This window comes from Lutra lutra, chromosome 11 (genome assembly GCF_902655055.1).
Source record: "Lutra lutra chromosome 11, mLutLut1.2, whole genome shotgun sequence".
In the NCBI taxonomy this organism is placed as follows: domain Eukaryota; kingdom Metazoa; phylum Chordata; class Mammalia; order Carnivora; family Mustelidae; genus Lutra; species Lutra lutra.
Window position 1 is genome coordinate 3,250,087 of NC_062288.1, and position 16,718 is coordinate 3,266,804.

The 16,718-nt window shown below is 51.4% G+C and overlaps 1 protein-coding gene across 1 annotated transcript in view; it reads left to right on the plus strand.

Moving 5' to 3' along the window:
- ABCA13 (ATP binding cassette subfamily A member 13) overlaps nt 1–16,718 on the plus strand; it is a 340,662-nt gene that overhangs the window by 46,300 nt on the left and 277,644 nt on the right. The window contains exons 7-15 of the mRNA XM_047695838.1: nt 1,264–1,394; nt 4,925–4,931; nt 6,221–6,347; nt 9,091–9,255; nt 10,225–10,409; nt 13,333–13,460; nt 13,918–14,015; nt 14,265–14,438; nt 15,352–15,557. Coding sequence (XP_047551794.1) covers nt 1,264–1,394; nt 4,925–4,931; nt 6,221–6,347; nt 9,091–9,255; nt 10,225–10,409; nt 13,333–13,460; nt 13,918–14,015; nt 14,265–14,438; nt 15,352–15,557 — 1,221 coding nt within the window. The remainder of the gene's footprint in view (nt 1–1,263; nt 1,395–4,924; nt 4,932–6,220; nt 6,348–9,090; nt 9,256–10,224; nt 10,410–13,332; nt 13,461–13,917; nt 14,016–14,264; nt 14,439–15,351; nt 15,558–16,718) is intronic.

Below are 16,718 nucleotides of genomic sequence, written 5' to 3' on the forward strand. Positions count from 1 at the left end.
TTGACCGTCTGTGGGTCTGATTGACAAGTCATATATTTGAATATAGTGGGTGCGTTTTCGCAGGTGCCCTTGTTCTCTGGGCCCTGAATGTGTTAGCGCGGGTGGTGACCGGTCCCTCCGGAGAGAGATGGAGTTTGAGATCAGAGCGCATCGCTGATGCTTGCTGAACCATGTCAGCTCCGGTGTTCATCTTATTTCCATATTCCGCTTTGGTGACACAAGGTCAGGAGAGTCCGCATGCAGTCACCCCTATTTCAACTAAAAAAAACACACAAAAAACAGCTACCAACCTTTAAGAAAGAAGAAAATTGGCATTAGATTTAGAAATAAGTATTTGCAGCGTGCCTGGGTGGCTCAGTGGGTTAAGCCTCTGCCTTCAGCTCAGATCATGATCTCAGGGTCTTGGGATCGAGCCCCGCATCAGGCTCTCTGCTCAGCAGAGAGCCTGCTTCTCCCTTTCCTTCTGCTGCTCCCCCTATTCGTGAGCTCGCTCTTTCTCTGTCAAATAAATAAGTAAAACCTTACAAAGAAGAAAGGACGTGGTATCGGGCAGACTGATCATTTATTAATGGTCTGTCTTGTCATCGTGGGATGCCCTTCATCGCACAGGGACACCGTGCGAGACATTCCTGAAAGGGAAGCTGTAGGGAAGTATCCTGTCTGATGCACAGCTTATATGTTGCTGGTCTCTTGTTGCTAAAATTTAGACATATTCCTACTTCTTGTGAATGGATTTTCTAGTTTACAGGCTTATTATTTATAATTAGACTTAATACAGTTACTTATAAAATACAACGTTTAGGTATTTAAAGAATAACATGAACGCAATATATATGTGGTCTCCCCAGAGCCCCTCATTCTGTGAAACCGGTTGCTGACCCTTGATGGTGCCCCTGACATCCTGAGATGCATGGGTTCAGACAGTGGGGGGGGGGGTTGGGGTGCTCGCTATTCTAGGAGGGGACCTCCAGAGTTCAGACTGATGACCTGAGCTCGAAACAGTGAGGGTGTCTGACCATGTGCTTTTCAGAGATGATGACACCTGGCACCCCGGCTGGCCTTGCCAGCTGTCGGAAGCATCGGTCCCTAGTCCAGGGAGTCAGGGCCACATTTGAAGCCACGTTGAGCGCTGATAAGTCCATGGTCTGTCCACATCCTGCAAAGGGCTGGGGTGACTGGCTGCCAGGTCACCAGTAAGTCTGGGTCTGTTGCCCTCAGTCTGCAAAGCCCACTCACTTTACTTTGGTTTTCTTTTGGTTCCAGTTCCTTGACAGCTTTGGAAGATTTAGACTGGCTGCCCCTCAACCACACTTTCTCCACGGTTTCTGAAATCGTGCTGAATGTGACCATTTCGACGCTGACATTTCTGCAGGAGCACGGGATGGCTGCCGCTGGTATGTGTACCCGAGAACTCATTTGGGATTTCATGTGTTTCCCTGGTCATGTTCGTCAATAGCCACTGCAGAGCTCCAAAGCTGTTCAAAAAATGATTTAATCAAAATGTCAAATGCCAAAAGGAAACCATGGTTCCTGTTTCTAAAAGGTGGAAGTAGACTGAAATTTTGAAATTCAAACCTGAATTTGACTTTCTACTGTTTTTGAAACTCTGTGGCCACAACTCATAAACGGGTTATTTTTAATTAAAAGATGACTGATTTTAAAATTCTTTTATTGGATGTCCTTGAAGGTTAGACCTGTCATTGGTTCTGTGATTTGAATCTTTCCTCTCTCCTCTGCTCCTATTTGGAAAAAAAAAAAAAATATTTGAAAAATAGAAAGGCAGATGGATGTAGACTTGGAAAGCCCAAAGAGACAAACCCCGTTAATATGTTTTTTAGAGTTTTATTTATTTAAGTAATCTCTACACCCAACGTGGGGCTTGAACTCATGACCCGGGATCAAGAGTCCCACATTCTTCCACTGAGCAAGCCAGGCACCTTTAAAATGACATTGGTTTAAAGTGCACAATGTGATGGTTTGAGACATGCATACGTTGTTGCAGTTGTTATCACAGTGGAGTTAATGAACCCATTTCTCTCCTCCCACAGTGAGTTACCTCCCCTTTGGTGAGAACACTGAAGACATCTTAGCAAATTTCAAGCATATGATACAGTATTAGTAACTGTAGTCACCATGCTGTATATTAGATCTCTAGAACTTATTTGCCTTATAACTAAGTTTGTACCCTTTGACCAGTGTCTCCCACTTTCCCAACTCTCAGCTCCCCCTTAGCCACTCTTCTACTCTCCGTTCAGGGTATTATTTCTTCAATTGCCAACTGGACCTCAATGTTTTAATTCTCTCTTTCTTTTTCTCTATTTCTATCTCTTTCTGTAAGGGAAATTCAAGGGAATGGACAGTGGAGTTAGGATTCATACACTCGTCTATCCATCATTCATCCACGTAATCATCCATCCACTATCCACTCACCCATCTGTCCGTCCATCCGTCCGTCCATCCGTCCATCCATCCATCCATCCATCCATCTCAATATCCATTGATTCGCACATCCATCCACCTACCCACCCATCCATACATCCATCCATTCATCTATCTGCCCATACACCCACCCGGCCATCTATCTACATATCCATCTATCTATCCATTCATATACCCATATATCCATTCATTCATCAATCTATCCACTTACTCACTCATCCACACACCCATCCATAATCTATCCATTCATCTATCCACCCACCCACCCACTCATCCATCCACACATCCATCCCCACCCATCCACCAATCCATCCATCCACTCCTTCAATAAACACGTACTGAGTACTTCCTATGAACCAAACATTGTCTTATGAGAGGGAATAAGAAACGGAGTAATACCTGGCTCTTGCTTTCAGGGAAGTCCTGCTTAGTACAGGAGAGAGATGCTTCAATAAAGAAAAAACAAAGCCCACAGAGCAGGGATCTGGCCTCTTAGGAAAAGCGTTGAGGAGAGGTTCTGAAAGATGAGTTCTAGTTCATCAAAGACACAAGGGAGTGCTACCAGGAAGAACTGTGCATGAAGTTCCTGGTTTTGGCAAGAGCCATGTGTGTTTTATGCCCATTGTGTTTGGGGCAGTGGGCGATGGCAGGGGGTAATCCAGAAAGCGATCCTGAGCCAGATCACAGAAGAATGCTGGGGCAGCTTTTGGACCAGCATTGTGGACAGACGTTCCTGGCACAGATGTGAGGGCTAGACTGGGGGGCAGGCAGGCAGACCTGGGGCCAGGAGCCCAGGATCATGTTTTCTGCCTGCTGCTACCTCTTGAAGTCTGTCTCCTGACCTATGTCAAGAGGTGGTTATCCACAGATTTCTACCCCTTCCAGACTTTTCTGGTTCCTTGGAACAACCTGATGTGACACCCTCTATCCCCCCAGTCACACCCAGGTTCTTCTTGTTTCTGGTGACTTAGCATAGGGAGGAGTTCATCCTGGGAAGGAGAGCCCCGGTCCTCTGGGATCTACAAGAGGAAAGACTAGTCATTAATGTCAAATTTGCTTCTCCTCCTGGTGATTCCAGTGGGGACCAGAGGTTCTTACCCTCAGAACGGAACCTCCCTGGTGATGTCTGTGGTGACAAGACTCATCAGGAAGCTCAAGTATTCGTACATGATCCAAATTACAACAATCTATTCACCTTATAACTGGAACTATAAGTACAGCTAAGAATGTCATTAAAATAAGCTATTTTTTCAGTTGCCAGGGAGTCAGAGCTGATTTATGCTTTATGACAAAGCACCTCAAGGCGACTAAAAATTATCCTCGTTTCTCTTGTGTCCAAGAAAAGTCCCTTTGGCTAATGAGCAGATGACAGTGTTGGAAGGGGAGGGATGCGCCCTGTCAGTGACTTGGGGTCAAGGGCCCAGGCACGTGCTTCACTGAACTTGTGAATTCCTGCGATCTGAGCTCTGCTGTCCAGCAGCGAGTGTCAAGCCCTATGTTTCTCATGTTTTAGAATGATGATGATGATGATGATTTAATTTAATTTTATTTTTTTCAGTGTTCCAAGATTCATTGTTTGATTTTTTAAAAAAGATTTTATTTATTTGACAGAGAGAGGGACAGTGAGAGAGGGAACACAAGCAGGGGGAGCAGCAGACGGAGGAAGAAGGAGAGGCAGACTCCTCGCTGAGCAGGGAGCCCGATGTCGGGCTCGATCCCAGGACTCTGGGATCGTGACCTGAGCTGAAGGCAGACGCTTAACGACTGAGCCATCCAGATGCCCCTAGAATGATTTTATAGTTTGATACCCCTCAGTGACTGGTGTCACTGTTTTCCCCTCCTTTCTGGAATTCTGTGCATAATCCTGATACGTTCTGAGAGCAGCAGAGTTTAATGGTTACCACGCAGGGTCAGGGCTCAGATCTGGGTTTGAGTCATGACTAAAGCCAGAGGCGTGACATCATATGACTTACAGTCAGCTTCCTTCTCCCCTAGAAGAGGGTAATTATTACACCTACCTGGTGTCTTGTGGGGAACTCAGCAAGACCTGTCCAGGAAAAGTCCTGGCCTAGGGACTGCCTCTTTGACACACAATAAATGCCAGTTTAAAATCTCAGAACCAGGAGCCCTGGAGTGGCTCAGTCCGTTGAGTTTCCGACTCTTGGTTTTGGCTTAGGTGCTGATCTCGAGGTCTTACAATCGAGCCCTATGTTGGGCTCTGCATTCACTGCGAGGTCTGCTTAGGATTTTCTCTCCCTCTGCCCCCACCCCCGTAAATAAATAAATAAATAAATAAATAAATAAATAAATAAATGTTAAAATTAAAATAAAACCATAGAACCAGACCTTGTCCCTTTTATGCATAGACAGCTAGACTAACAGCAAGGGGTCTCAGATTTCTGGGATCTGCCCCATCTTTGACACCTTCCTAAAGTCCCCCATGGCTGGGCCTTTTGTAAGTGGCAGAACCATGTCCTTCCTGGAGAACCACAGTATTAATTTAGGGGTACTAAGAGAGGGCGCCTGGGGAGCTCAATCGATGAAGCACCTGCCTTTGGCTCAGGTCATGATCCCGGGGTCCTGGGATAGAGCCCCATGTTGGGCTTCCTGCTCGGTGAGGAGCCTGCTTCTCCTTCTCCCTCTGCCTGCTGCTCCCCCTTCTTATGTTTTCTCTGTCTCTCTCTCTCAAGTAAATAAATAAAAACTTAGAAAAAAATAAGGGTACCGAGAAGTCACGCAAGTGAGAATGGTTTTGTGGTCCTTTGCACGTGTGGACGCCTAGGAGAGGCTTGTGGTTCATGATCTGAACACTGTCTCGCCACTGGGATTCCAGAGGAAGGCTCACCTTGGAATTTATAAGCTTTTAGGTTTGCAATCGCCAGGCCATGGTCACAGAAATTATGTCAAACCTCGGGGGAGGGGGGGTTTGGAATTATATTCTGCACATGCCGTTTCCAGGGAGCGTTGCTGGGTTCTTTGGATCCCAATGAGTTTTATACCTTGATTAATTCTTTTAAGGGAACTTTTATCTGTGACCTTAAGTAGTTTTCAGGAATGCGGTTTTATTTTTATTTTTTAAAAAGTATTTTATTTTATTTATTTATTTGAGAGAGAGGTAGAGCAGGGGGAGGAGCAGAGGGAGTGGGACCAGCAAACTCTTTGCAGAGCACGGAGGTGACTCAGGGCTCGATCCCATGGCCCTGAGATCCTGACCTGAGCTGAAATCAAGGGCCAAACCCTCAATTGACCGAGCAACCCAGGTGCCTCAGAAATGTTGTTTTAAAGAGGGCGGTATTTTCTGCTGTGAATTTACTGCCATTTATCCTTTCCCCCCATGCTAGACACTTCGCAGGTTTTAGTACTGACTCAGTGTAAGACCAGTGCCATAGCGTTGTGTTGTACGTTACTTCTTCATGCATCTGGTTAGGCTTTTCGAGAAGGATTTTTTAGAAGTGTAATTATTGGACTCAGTGATTGGAATTTCATAAAGCTCTTGAAATATGTTGTCATATTCCTTCTGGAAACTCTGTGGTCATGAATACGAGGGCCATGGGCCATCCTACCAAGCTGTGAGGCATCCCATGGTCGCTTCTGTTTGCTTCTCCGACCTGATTGCCTGGAGAGCATTTGGTCTCCACTTGCTTTTCCTGGTGGAGTGATCGAGGCGCCACTCTCTGAATCGTGCGTCACACTGTTGTTGCCTTAACTGACTCACTATTGTCGCCTTAACTTAAACACATTACACATTATTGTCACTCTTTGGTTGCCTTGCAGGGTCCAGATACAACCTGTCCCTGCGGGAGCTGGTGTGGGACCCACAGAAGGTCCAGGCTGACCTCAAATCCCGATTTGGCTTCGGTGACCTTCACGCAGAACAAATCCTGAATTACTCCGTGGAATTTCAGGAGGTACGCTCGCTTGAGGCTTCTCACACTGTGGGGTTTCCCCTCGAGAATGTTCCTCTGAGGGTGCTCCCGGGGCGGGTGGGTGATGGGATGGGAGACGCAGCAGGACAGGGAGTCCTCCTTGAGCATCGGAGCCACTTGGATCGGTCTGGCCCTTCTAGAAGTCTCCCTTCCTCTTACCTGGTCATTGTATCCCAGCCCCAGAGGTGGTTTGGAAGTAACAGAATAATTAGTCATAGTCATTCTCTCTCTCAGTCCCTACAAGGGGTCGGGACGGGAGCGAGGGGCAGGAGCTGGGGGGCTCACCAGATAGGAGCCTCCCTTTTCAAACTGTATAAACTAAAGGGGTTGGAAGAGCTAACCCCTGGAGACCCAGCTCTCCACTGCTACCCCTGAGGTTCTAGAAGGCTCTCTATCTGCGCCTTCTCTTTGTCACTCCCGTGTGTTTGCTGGCACTCTGGCTTTGCACAGGGCAGGGTCCGAAAACCGTTCACCTGTCTCCGTTGGCTGCATGGATCCCTCCAGGATGAGGGCCTTGCTGGTCGGGGTCGAGGGGCTGGACGTTTGGACAAGACCTGCACTCTTTGGCTTGGGTCTTGTTCTGTGCTCAGGGCGTGGGTTTTGCTCACTTCTCCGAGGTCCACCACCTGGCACTTCCTGGCTGGCACTTCTCACATTCTCACAGCCACTATGTGCGTGTGGACAGTTGCTCTTCACTTCTGGGTTACCAATCGGTGCCATGAGTCTGGGGGTCAGCCACTGGCCTCTGCCAGATGCTGCTGCTAACAGCTGTGTGTCTGGAAAATTCCTTCTGCTGGTGGGTCTCAGGCTTGGCCAGGATGGGTGGGTTCCGGAGCTCCTCCTGCACTTGGCACCAGTTCATTAACTGCTGACCTCCCGTGGGACTTGGAATTGGGCCCTGTGGCATCTGTCATGGGCACGGGGGAAAGTGAGGGGGCTGATGCTACTCTGCTTTCTCATTATTTTAGAATATAGTTTGCGTCACATTACACAGAACCTTTACTTTAGAATGGTAAGTATTTCAAGATTAGAATTCCAGGGAGGCCTGGGTGGCTCAGTGGGTTAAGCATCTGCCTTCGGCTCAGGTCATGATCCCAGGGTCCTGGGATCAAGTCCCACATCGGGCTCCCTGCTCAGTGGGGAGCTTGATTCTTCCTCTCCCTCTGCTGCTCCCCCTGCTTCTGCACATGCTCTGTCTCTAGCTCCCTCTGTCAAATACATAAATAAAATCTTAAAAAAGTTTAGAATTACAAGGGCAATGGTCGGGAAGGGCACAGAGCATATGTCACAGGTCTGAGGCTCCCCTGGCTGCTAGGATACGTTTCTGCCAGCCTGGTGGTCCCACATAACACACAGTTACCACGGCACAGCTCTGGAAGTCGGACGTCCCAAACGGGTGTCCGGGGGCTCAAATCAGGATGTCTGTGTTCCTCTGTAGGCTCCAGGGAGTGTGCTCTCCTTCCCTTCTTAGCTTCTAGAAGCCACTGCACGCCGTGGCTCCAGGCCCCTCTCCCCTCAGGCAGTGGTGATGGGGTGTTTTCTCATAAGGTGTTTGCCTTCCCCTCCCACGTGTAAGGAGCCCTGTGATTTCAGTGGGCTCAGTTCATATTCCAGGGTGGTTTCCCCCTCTCAGAGTCTGCTGGTCAGCAACCATAATTTCACCTGCCGAGGGAAAACCTACTCATAGGCTCTGGGGATTCGGAGGTGAGCACCTCGGGGCACCATCACCCTGCCCCCCGCCCACATGAGGCCCCTCGCCATCCAACATTCGCAGAGCCTCCCAGGGCCTTCCCTGGTCCCATCTGACTGTGGGCACTGCCACTCTGGGCCTTTGCATGTGCTGCCCCTGGAAGAGAGGAATCTCTCCTGCTTCCATTCTCCACTGCCCTCCGAGAAGACAGATACATCACGGCTCATGTCCCCGTGGGACCCCCATGTCCTCCCTCCCCCATGACCCATCACGAGGCCATTGCAGGGAACCTGACCGAGCCGTGTCCATGTATCAGAGACCATGTGAGTCCTGTGGGAAGGGACAGGGCCATGTTTCCCTCACGGAATACCATGGCTTTGTGATAGTCACCAGTGAGTGTCAGTTCTCTGCGTCCCGAAGGAAGCTTCCAGGGAGGCTGTGGGGCATTAATGCCTTTTGGCTGTCACCATCCGTAGAGGTTCTGGAACGTGGTGCGCAGTTACTGTAAATCCATATAATGGGAACGTGGCTTGTTCCCACGTACATGGAAGTGGTTTTACGGAGCTACAGGAGAAGAACTGTATGTAGAAGTTCATGTACTGAGATAAGGGAGATTTGGGTCCAAAATGTCAAGCCGTTTCTGACCCACAAGTCCAGTGTGACTTGTCCCGGCTTTGTCCGCCTTTGGTAACTGGAAGAGAAAATGTTTCTGGCAAAGCTGCTTTGGGGGTGCCCGGTGCCAGGTGAACGGGGCTGGCCCGCTGTCTGCTTTCGGCCAGAGATGAAAAAGCCGTATTTGATTCATCCCATGTCCTCGACCCAGAGAAACTGCTGGTTCCACTGTTGCGGACGATCCTGAAACAAGTCATTCCGGAAGGCGTCCCTCCACCGACCACACAAGCGACCCTTTATCAGCCTGTTCCTTCTCCCATCAAGCAAAGCCCTGAGCTCTTCCTTTGCCAAGGTTGTGGTATTCTCAGAAGGGATCATTCTGGAAAAAAGCAGACTTGTAACGATGTTCCCTTTCGTTGGCAGATTCCCACAAAGGCGGCTTTGGAGCGGATGGTATGTTCCGTCCTGTCCCGGACTTCCAAGGGCGAAGCTCTCCCAGAGGGTCACCCCGCAGACTGTCCCCCGCACTGGTCTGAGGCCACAGACTACCTGGTGCACGCGGTCAGCTGGCTGCAAGCGTCCAAGCAGGTGCCGTCCGCAGAGACCCGCTCAGTGTGTCCGCACCCTTCTCTTTCCTCTCCGTCTCTCAGACTCTGATTTTATTGATTTTTATGGCATTTGATTTCTTTTTGGGAATGCAGGTAACACAAGGCGTAAGTGTGCTCAGTGGTATTGGACGAGGGTTCTGTGCAGCTACAAAGCTGAGAACCCGTTCCCTTTCCCTGCACTCTGTTCCCTGTTTCCTTGCTGTCCTTTCCAGGGACGAGTCCCGGGAGCCCCACGTCCTGCCCACTAAGTGCCCTTCTCCTGCGTGTGTCTGCCGGCCTCCACTTGTTGGGGCCTCACCGCACATGTCCCCAGAAAGCCTGTCTTACACTGAGACGCACACGTGGCCCTGACAAGAGCCGTAGTGTGTTTTTGGCATGTGGGGTTTCCACAGGGCTCCTTGGATGACCACCAAGGATGACCACCTCGGGGTGGGTGGGTCTAGCCCCCTGGAGCTCTTGAGGTGAGGGGTGCCACTCAGCCTGTCCTTTCACTCTGGCTTTGACGAGAAGCATCATACTCGAACCGTAACCAATTTAAGGGAAACTGAGAAAGGTGCTGTTACCCGCTTTCATGGGTGAGTGTGGAGCCCGACACGGGGCCTGACCTCACAACCCCGAGATCACGACGTGAACCAAAACCGAGAGTCGGATGCTCCACCGACCGAGCCCCCCAGGCGCCCCCACCTTCTCTTTTGCAAGTGGCACTGGGGCAAAGGGAAGAGAAAAGGGAGCCCAATGGAAACGCTGTGTGCAGCCGTTGATGCCATTTCTAATCTTTAGTTTCTGAGTAGAAATTAAATCCTATGGCACGTGACAGACCTTTCAATCTGGCAACATCATAAACACGGGCCATCCGTCCTCTAGAAGACTCCGTTACTGTATCCCACGCACACGCTCTCCTGTCTACTGGTTACGGTTCATAACACTGTTTCCGTTTCTACGCGTGCAGGTGCTCCCTGGTGTTCTCCAGCAGGTGCTCGCTGGGACTGCCCGCAGCCTGGAGGCTCTCCGAGGTCTGACTATGGAGGGGCGGGAGCCACAGCAGGTGGTGAAGGTTCTGCAGGCTCTGCTTCCCCTCCTGAGTGACAGCTTGGTGGCAGATGGCCCCGCCGGCAGCCGCCCATCTCCCAAGATGTAAGGCGTACTTTCCTGTTTGATGACTGGTTAGGCTCGGGAGCCTGAATGTTAAGGATGCATGATGAGACAGCGAGAGGAGAATTCATAGGACCACGGCTAGACAGTGGCTTCCTAGTCAGTAGCCGGGAGATGACTCCAGGCTGGTGTCGTGGGGACCATCCCGAATCGTTTGCCCCAAACTGATGTCTGTATTTTTTTTTTTTTAAGATTTTACCCATTTATTTGTCAGAGAGAGAGAGAGAATGAGAGCAGGAGCACGAGCTGGGGGAGAAGCAGGCTCCCCGCCGAGCAGGGAGCCTGATGCAGGACTCGATCCCAGGACCCTGAGATCATGACCTGAGCCAAGGGCAGACACTTAACCCACTGGAACACCCCCCACCCCACCCCAGGCATCCCCCTATGTCTGTTCAGATGAGGGCAACAACCCAGTGGGGGAGCATATCCAAGAAGGAGGTCAGCCTTCTGGATTTCAGATCTAAAACGAACAAAAGCATTGTAGAGGCACTTGCATGGAAGGAACAACTTTCACGGTTGTTTTGAAGTTTTGCACCATTGAATTGTTTGCAAAAGGTCTGGAAACACTTCAGAAATGGGGAAAAGTAGACCCTCTTTATTTTTGAGATAAGCCGAACGGATTCCCGAAGGGCGGTTCTGTTGCAGTATTGGGCCGTTTTCTTCAGCGGGTCCTGTCCTTGGCAGGAACTTGGCCCCATTACATGCCTCAGGTGTAGGCTCTCCTTGGAAGCGAGCAGAGAATGTCTCAGTATTGTCTCTGAAGGGGCCATTTCAAGCCACGGGCCTCGGACCGCCTGCTGTTACACAGCACGAGGGAGAATTGCATCGTTAGAATCGCACGGGGTCGGGGTGTGTTCTCAGGGCACACATGATGTACATGCAGGTGTGTACATAACTGGACACATTTCCGACTCCGTCGAGTTTTCTGGAACCTGGTGAGGAAGGAGGATCTTGCTTTTGAAGGTCTAGCTTTCTGTTTTATCTTAGAGATCTCCCGGGTGCTAGCGATAGAGTAGGTCACCTCTCTGACCTTACAAACCTCCCATGCCCCTGCCACTTCTGCCCGGGCGACAGAGAGTCCCGGGGCACTCTGGCTTTCAGCTCCTCCAGGGAGCGGGGATGTGTGAGACCCCCTTGGAGGACCAGGTGTGGCTGGCCCAGGCTTCTCTTTCCACCCACACTCAGGATGGGAAGGTGGGGGGTCTTCCCGCAGCTACTGTGTGCACCGGGCCAGCCGTGGGGCCCTGGAGCTTCCCTTTCTCCCCACACCCACCTCTGTTCGGGGATACAGGTGGCCTCTGCTTGGCCGTCTGGCTAACAAGCAAGTCTGTGGCCTGTGCACTTCTGGTCCCTGGGTTTCCACCTCCCCATGCTGATGGCATTTCTTGGTTTTCTGGCCCCCGAGTCCCTTACCAGTTAGGAAGCCCTTGGTCTGTTGCTGGTTCCATGCAGGACACCTCCCCCCACCAGTGGCCTTGTGTCTTCCCCTCTAAGGAAGGAAGGAGCCACCCCCTCCCTTGTTATGGCCAGCAGGGAGACCCCGGGGTTGAGGACACCCCACACTTAGTGACAGCTCACAAGTGCTACCCAGTCCCTCACGACTCCCACGTCTCACAACTCCCATGTCTCAAGCCTCCCACGGCATCTGCCTCTCTCTCCTCAACTCACCCCCCTGGCCCTCCATCCTGCCTTTCACAGGCTCACCGATTTTCCTCCTCCGATGTCCCCTCACACAGACCTTCCCGATCCAGTCTTGTCTCGTGAATCCCGTGTTTTCGCAGTGGCTTGTTTTCTGCATTCGGTGTGGGGGCGGCCATGGCTCAGGTCCCAGTGCTGTCCTCTGTGCTGACACCTGCTCCGGCCCCTGGGCTCACGTCCCCTCCTGGCATCCCTCAGTGTGTCCCACTTAGCGCTCGCTGTCATCATGATTTTAGACACCGCCTGCCCATCCTGAAGTTAGCCCTCGTTTGCCCGCGGCTGCCCCCGGATCCTCGTACCATCTACACTGCCCTTGGTGGGAAACTGTTGGCCAGAGCACCACAGCTCATTACTTCTACCCTATTCTCGCCGATTGCTCACACCTTCTTTCTTCCAAGTCCCAACTTCCAACAGGAAGACCCACCAAGCCTTCCTTTGGGACCGAGGACACACGTCATTAGAGGCAGGGGGTGCTCGTGGTGCGCCTGTTCCTGCCTGGACCTCCCACACCAGGGTGATGAGATGCGGGAGAGGTGGGCCAGTATGGGCACGGGGCCAGGCAGGGCCAGGTGCCACCTGTCGCTGGACCCCAGCCTCGGGCACCTTGCCTGGGTGCCCCTAGCAGCGTCTCCTGGGTCTCTCCTTCCAGCTCAATTTCTTTTCCTGGGCAGGAGATTCCCTGTGCTTGCAGGGATGCCCGAGGGTCTGCCTTCTCCCTCTGGGGCACTTGCTCCCACAGTGTGACCCCCACCTGGTTCTTCACTCGAACATTCTGTTCCAGTTTCAGCTTCTCTCACTGCAGAGTCCCTGTCTTTCCAGCTGCTCGTCTGGGTAGCTCCCTCCCTCTTCCTGAGTCAGGGCACCCTCTTGGGGCAACAGAGAGCCTCTGGGGTGGAGGGGAGCTTCGGCTGTCTGGGACAGCTGGACGACTGTCCCCCACTCCCCCAGCCCTGTGACTGCTTGCCTTCCTGGGGAGCGTGGTCTCTGCGGCTGTCAGCTGGGGAGCGCCTGTGTCTGCACCAGGGGCCTCTGTTTCCCTCCACTCCCCACCCAGGGGCTGCAGGTGTCCAGCTGTCCGGCCAGGAGTCCTTCTCGGCCCTGGGAGACTCTTATAGCTGCTGCTAATTCACCTTCGATGGGTCCCGCGCCCACCACGCAGAGCGCGGCATTCTGACACTCTTCTTAAGATAGTTTCCTGTGCTCTCAGATTACTGCATCTGCAGCAGCTGGAGAATGTCCTTCGAGACCTGCCCCCGTGGCCCGCCCTGAAGAGACTGCTTCTGCTCCTTGGGGCGCTCAGGAACGCCGTAGCCCAGAATTTGCGTTTTGTCCAAGGTAAACTGGCTGGGTCTTACTTGTCACCAGCTCGCTAGGAGCCCACATGAGACTGATTGAAAAGCAGACTTGAAACTGCCTGATGCCTTTGTTGGGCTCAGACACAGCTGTCATGATGCGGTTTATGCTCTGCCAGGTGGCTGGGGGGCGGGGCGGGGGCTTCTCCCCTCTCCGTGGTGGAGAGAGAAGAAAGGAGGACGGATGTCGCTTTTGGAGTGAAGCTCTCCTCTCCCCGCGATGCTGTCCTCACGCGTCTTGAGGACGTATGAAACGATAGTGCAATGAATTTTCTGTTTTCCTCTCTCAGGGAGATCATAAAATGTCTAATAACAGGTGCAGTTTGCCGAGCTGCAGGTTTTCTGAATTCCCTGTGCTCGTCGCGGCCTCGTGGAGAAGCCGGGTGGGGAATAGTGTGCTTTAGGGGAAATAGTCATGCGTCCGTTTGTCGACCTTACAGCAGTGCTCACGTGCCCGGAGAGGCCGGCTAACAGCTCCACACTGGGCGGACCCGAGCAATTGCACCCAGAAAGGGACGCGTTCCTTCGGTGGAAGCAGGTAAAGCACAGCAGAGGGTTCCAAACCAACGGGTTTGAGAAAACGTTCAAGCAGCTCATGCTCTCTTCTGTTTTGCCCCTGCTGTGAGCTGTGCTGGCAAAATGTGCCAGCAAAGAGGACTATTTTCGAGGAGCTTTGTCTTATTTTGGAATTCGGACAGCTGCTGGTGTCTGGTTCTTGCTCTCTAGCCCTTGGGGGGCGAGCAGAAGCCTCTCTGAGTCACCCCACCTGCTCCCCTTTGTCTTTCAGGTCTTGGTGAAGAAGGCTATGGACAGGTGCCTAAATGCCAGCTTGTCTGGGAAGGAGGCTCTCCGGTGTCGTGGGAACCCTGGTGCCTGGGAGCGCCTCCAGGCACTGGCGTGTCCCCATGACACCACCAAGAGCAGCGTTTTCAACGAGCTACTGCAGTCCGCGGAGGACTCAGTAAGTAGCCGTCTTCTGATCTCGTCCGCTGATGCCAGTGGGCTGATTTTGCAGGTTAGACAACCGGCCTCCCCCACCATGGAAATCCAGCCACCCCTGCTCCATCCGTCCTCTGGCTCCACTCGGAGGCTGCCCATTGCCCATCCAGCCCAAATCTCCTTGACAGCTGTTTTCCCCAAGAGCACCCTGAACTCTCAGATCGCACCTCCCCGCCCCCCTGGTTTCCGGGCTCCCCGTCTGCTCCATCCCTGGCTGCAGACGTCGAGAGGCCGGAAGCGTATCTTCGGGCATCGGCCAGCTTGGAGCATAGAGCCGCGGCCAGCCCTGCTTCTCCGTGTCCCTGCCCCTTGCTGAGAGCTTGAGAGAGTGGGGAGCCATTTGTTAGTAAAATTCATGATGTCCCCTTCGACCCATATTTTTCTCACTGAGCACTACAAGTGATAGTACCATTCCCCTTTCTGCTGTTCATTTTTTTCCTCTGTATGGTGTGTTTCATTTCTTATTTTCTCATGCTGCCTGGTAGGGTTGGGCTGGAAGGGGCACCTGTGCTTCTGGTGTGTGTGTGTGTGTGTGTGTGTGTGTGTGTGTGTGTGTGTGTGTTTTGGTTGGAGGATGCGGGCTATTAATCGTGGAACAGAATCACAGGAGCGTGACTCCGAGGAGGCTAGGTCCCGTGGGGTGACTGGGGGACTAGCCAGCAGAGATGGGCTTCACACCTGTGTCCCTTCGGACACAGCCTTGATTTGGGGGTAAAGAGGCAAGTCCAGGACGGTCCCTCAGGTTGCAAAAGCAGGTCCGCAGGGCACGGTCTTGGAGCCACCGTTCAAGAGAGCCCTTGGTATGGGAGACGGGACACGGGCTGCTTCCCGGGGCCACCCTGTCCTTGCAAACAACGTGCTCTTCTCCTGTCAAGGATCGCCTTTTGCAAGAAGTTGTCACTGGGCGGACAGATGTGCCAGATTCAGGATCCGAAGGACTTCTGGGCTGGCAGGAAGTGGAAGCGCAGCTGGAGGACGTGGGCCTTTCCTGCAGGCGGCTCTCCCGGTGGCTGGCAGCGGCCGCCTCACCCGGGGACCGCGACCTTGCTGGTGACTGTAAGGACCAGCTTGCAGCAGCAGTGTGAGTCTGTGTGCGATGCGGAACTGGTGAACAGTTGGGAACCATCTACCGAAACATGGATCCACATTGTATATCCTATTTCTAGTATATTCTGTTTCTGGTATATTCTATTTCTGGGGGGAGGCATAATTTTTCTTTTTCTTTTTTTTTTTAAATTTTTTATTTATTTTCAACATAACAGTATTCATTGTTTTTGCACCACACCCAGTGCTCCATGCAATCTGTGCCCTCTCCAATACCCACCACCTGGTTCCCCCAACCTCCCACCCGCCACCCCTTCAAAATTCTCAGATCGTTTTTCAGAGTCCATAGTCTCTCATGGTTCACCTCCCCTTCCAATTTCCCCCAACTCCCTTCTCCTAACTCCCCTTGTCCTCCATGCTATTTGTTATGCTCCACAAATAAGTGAAACCATATGATAATTGACTCTCTCTGCTTGACTTATTTCACTCAGCATAATCTCTTCCAGTCCCGTCCATGTTGCTACAAAAGTTGGGTATTCATCCTTTCTGATGGAGGCATAATTTTTCTTTTAATCCTTAAAAAAAGACTGACCTATTTGGTACTATTAGAAAGCATTTAAAAATGCAAAATATTAGGGGTAGATAAATAATCTCAGGTAGATAAATAAAATCTTAAAAAAATAAGTAAAAATATAAGATTTTTTAAAAAGATTTTATTTATTTGACAGAGAGAGAGATCACAAGTAGAGAAAGAGAGAGAGAGAGAGAGGAGGAGGCAGGCTCCCTGCCTAGCAGAGCGCCTGATGTGGGACTTGATCCCAGAACCCTGAGATCAGGACCTGAGTTGAAGGCAGAGGCTTAACCCACTGAGCCACCTAGGCAGCCCAAAAATATTAGATATTAAACAAGCCCTTTAAAGGTTTACCATTGACTTAACCTTCTGCAACATTCTTGGCTGCAAAGTTATATTAAGTTATATTAAGTCCTATTTTCCTCTTTCTGTTCTCTTGACTTGCTGTGTCTCATGTTTCATATATTCCCATGCGTCGCTTTCCCTCTTTCTTCAAATGGGGTGGGGGGATTTGTAAGCAATCAGATACCCATAAGGAGACTATCGAGAAGGTTCTTATTTCTGACACAGGTGACTGCCAGGCGCCCGTGTCTGTTGGCCTGTAGATGAATTTGTCCTGTTCTGGAA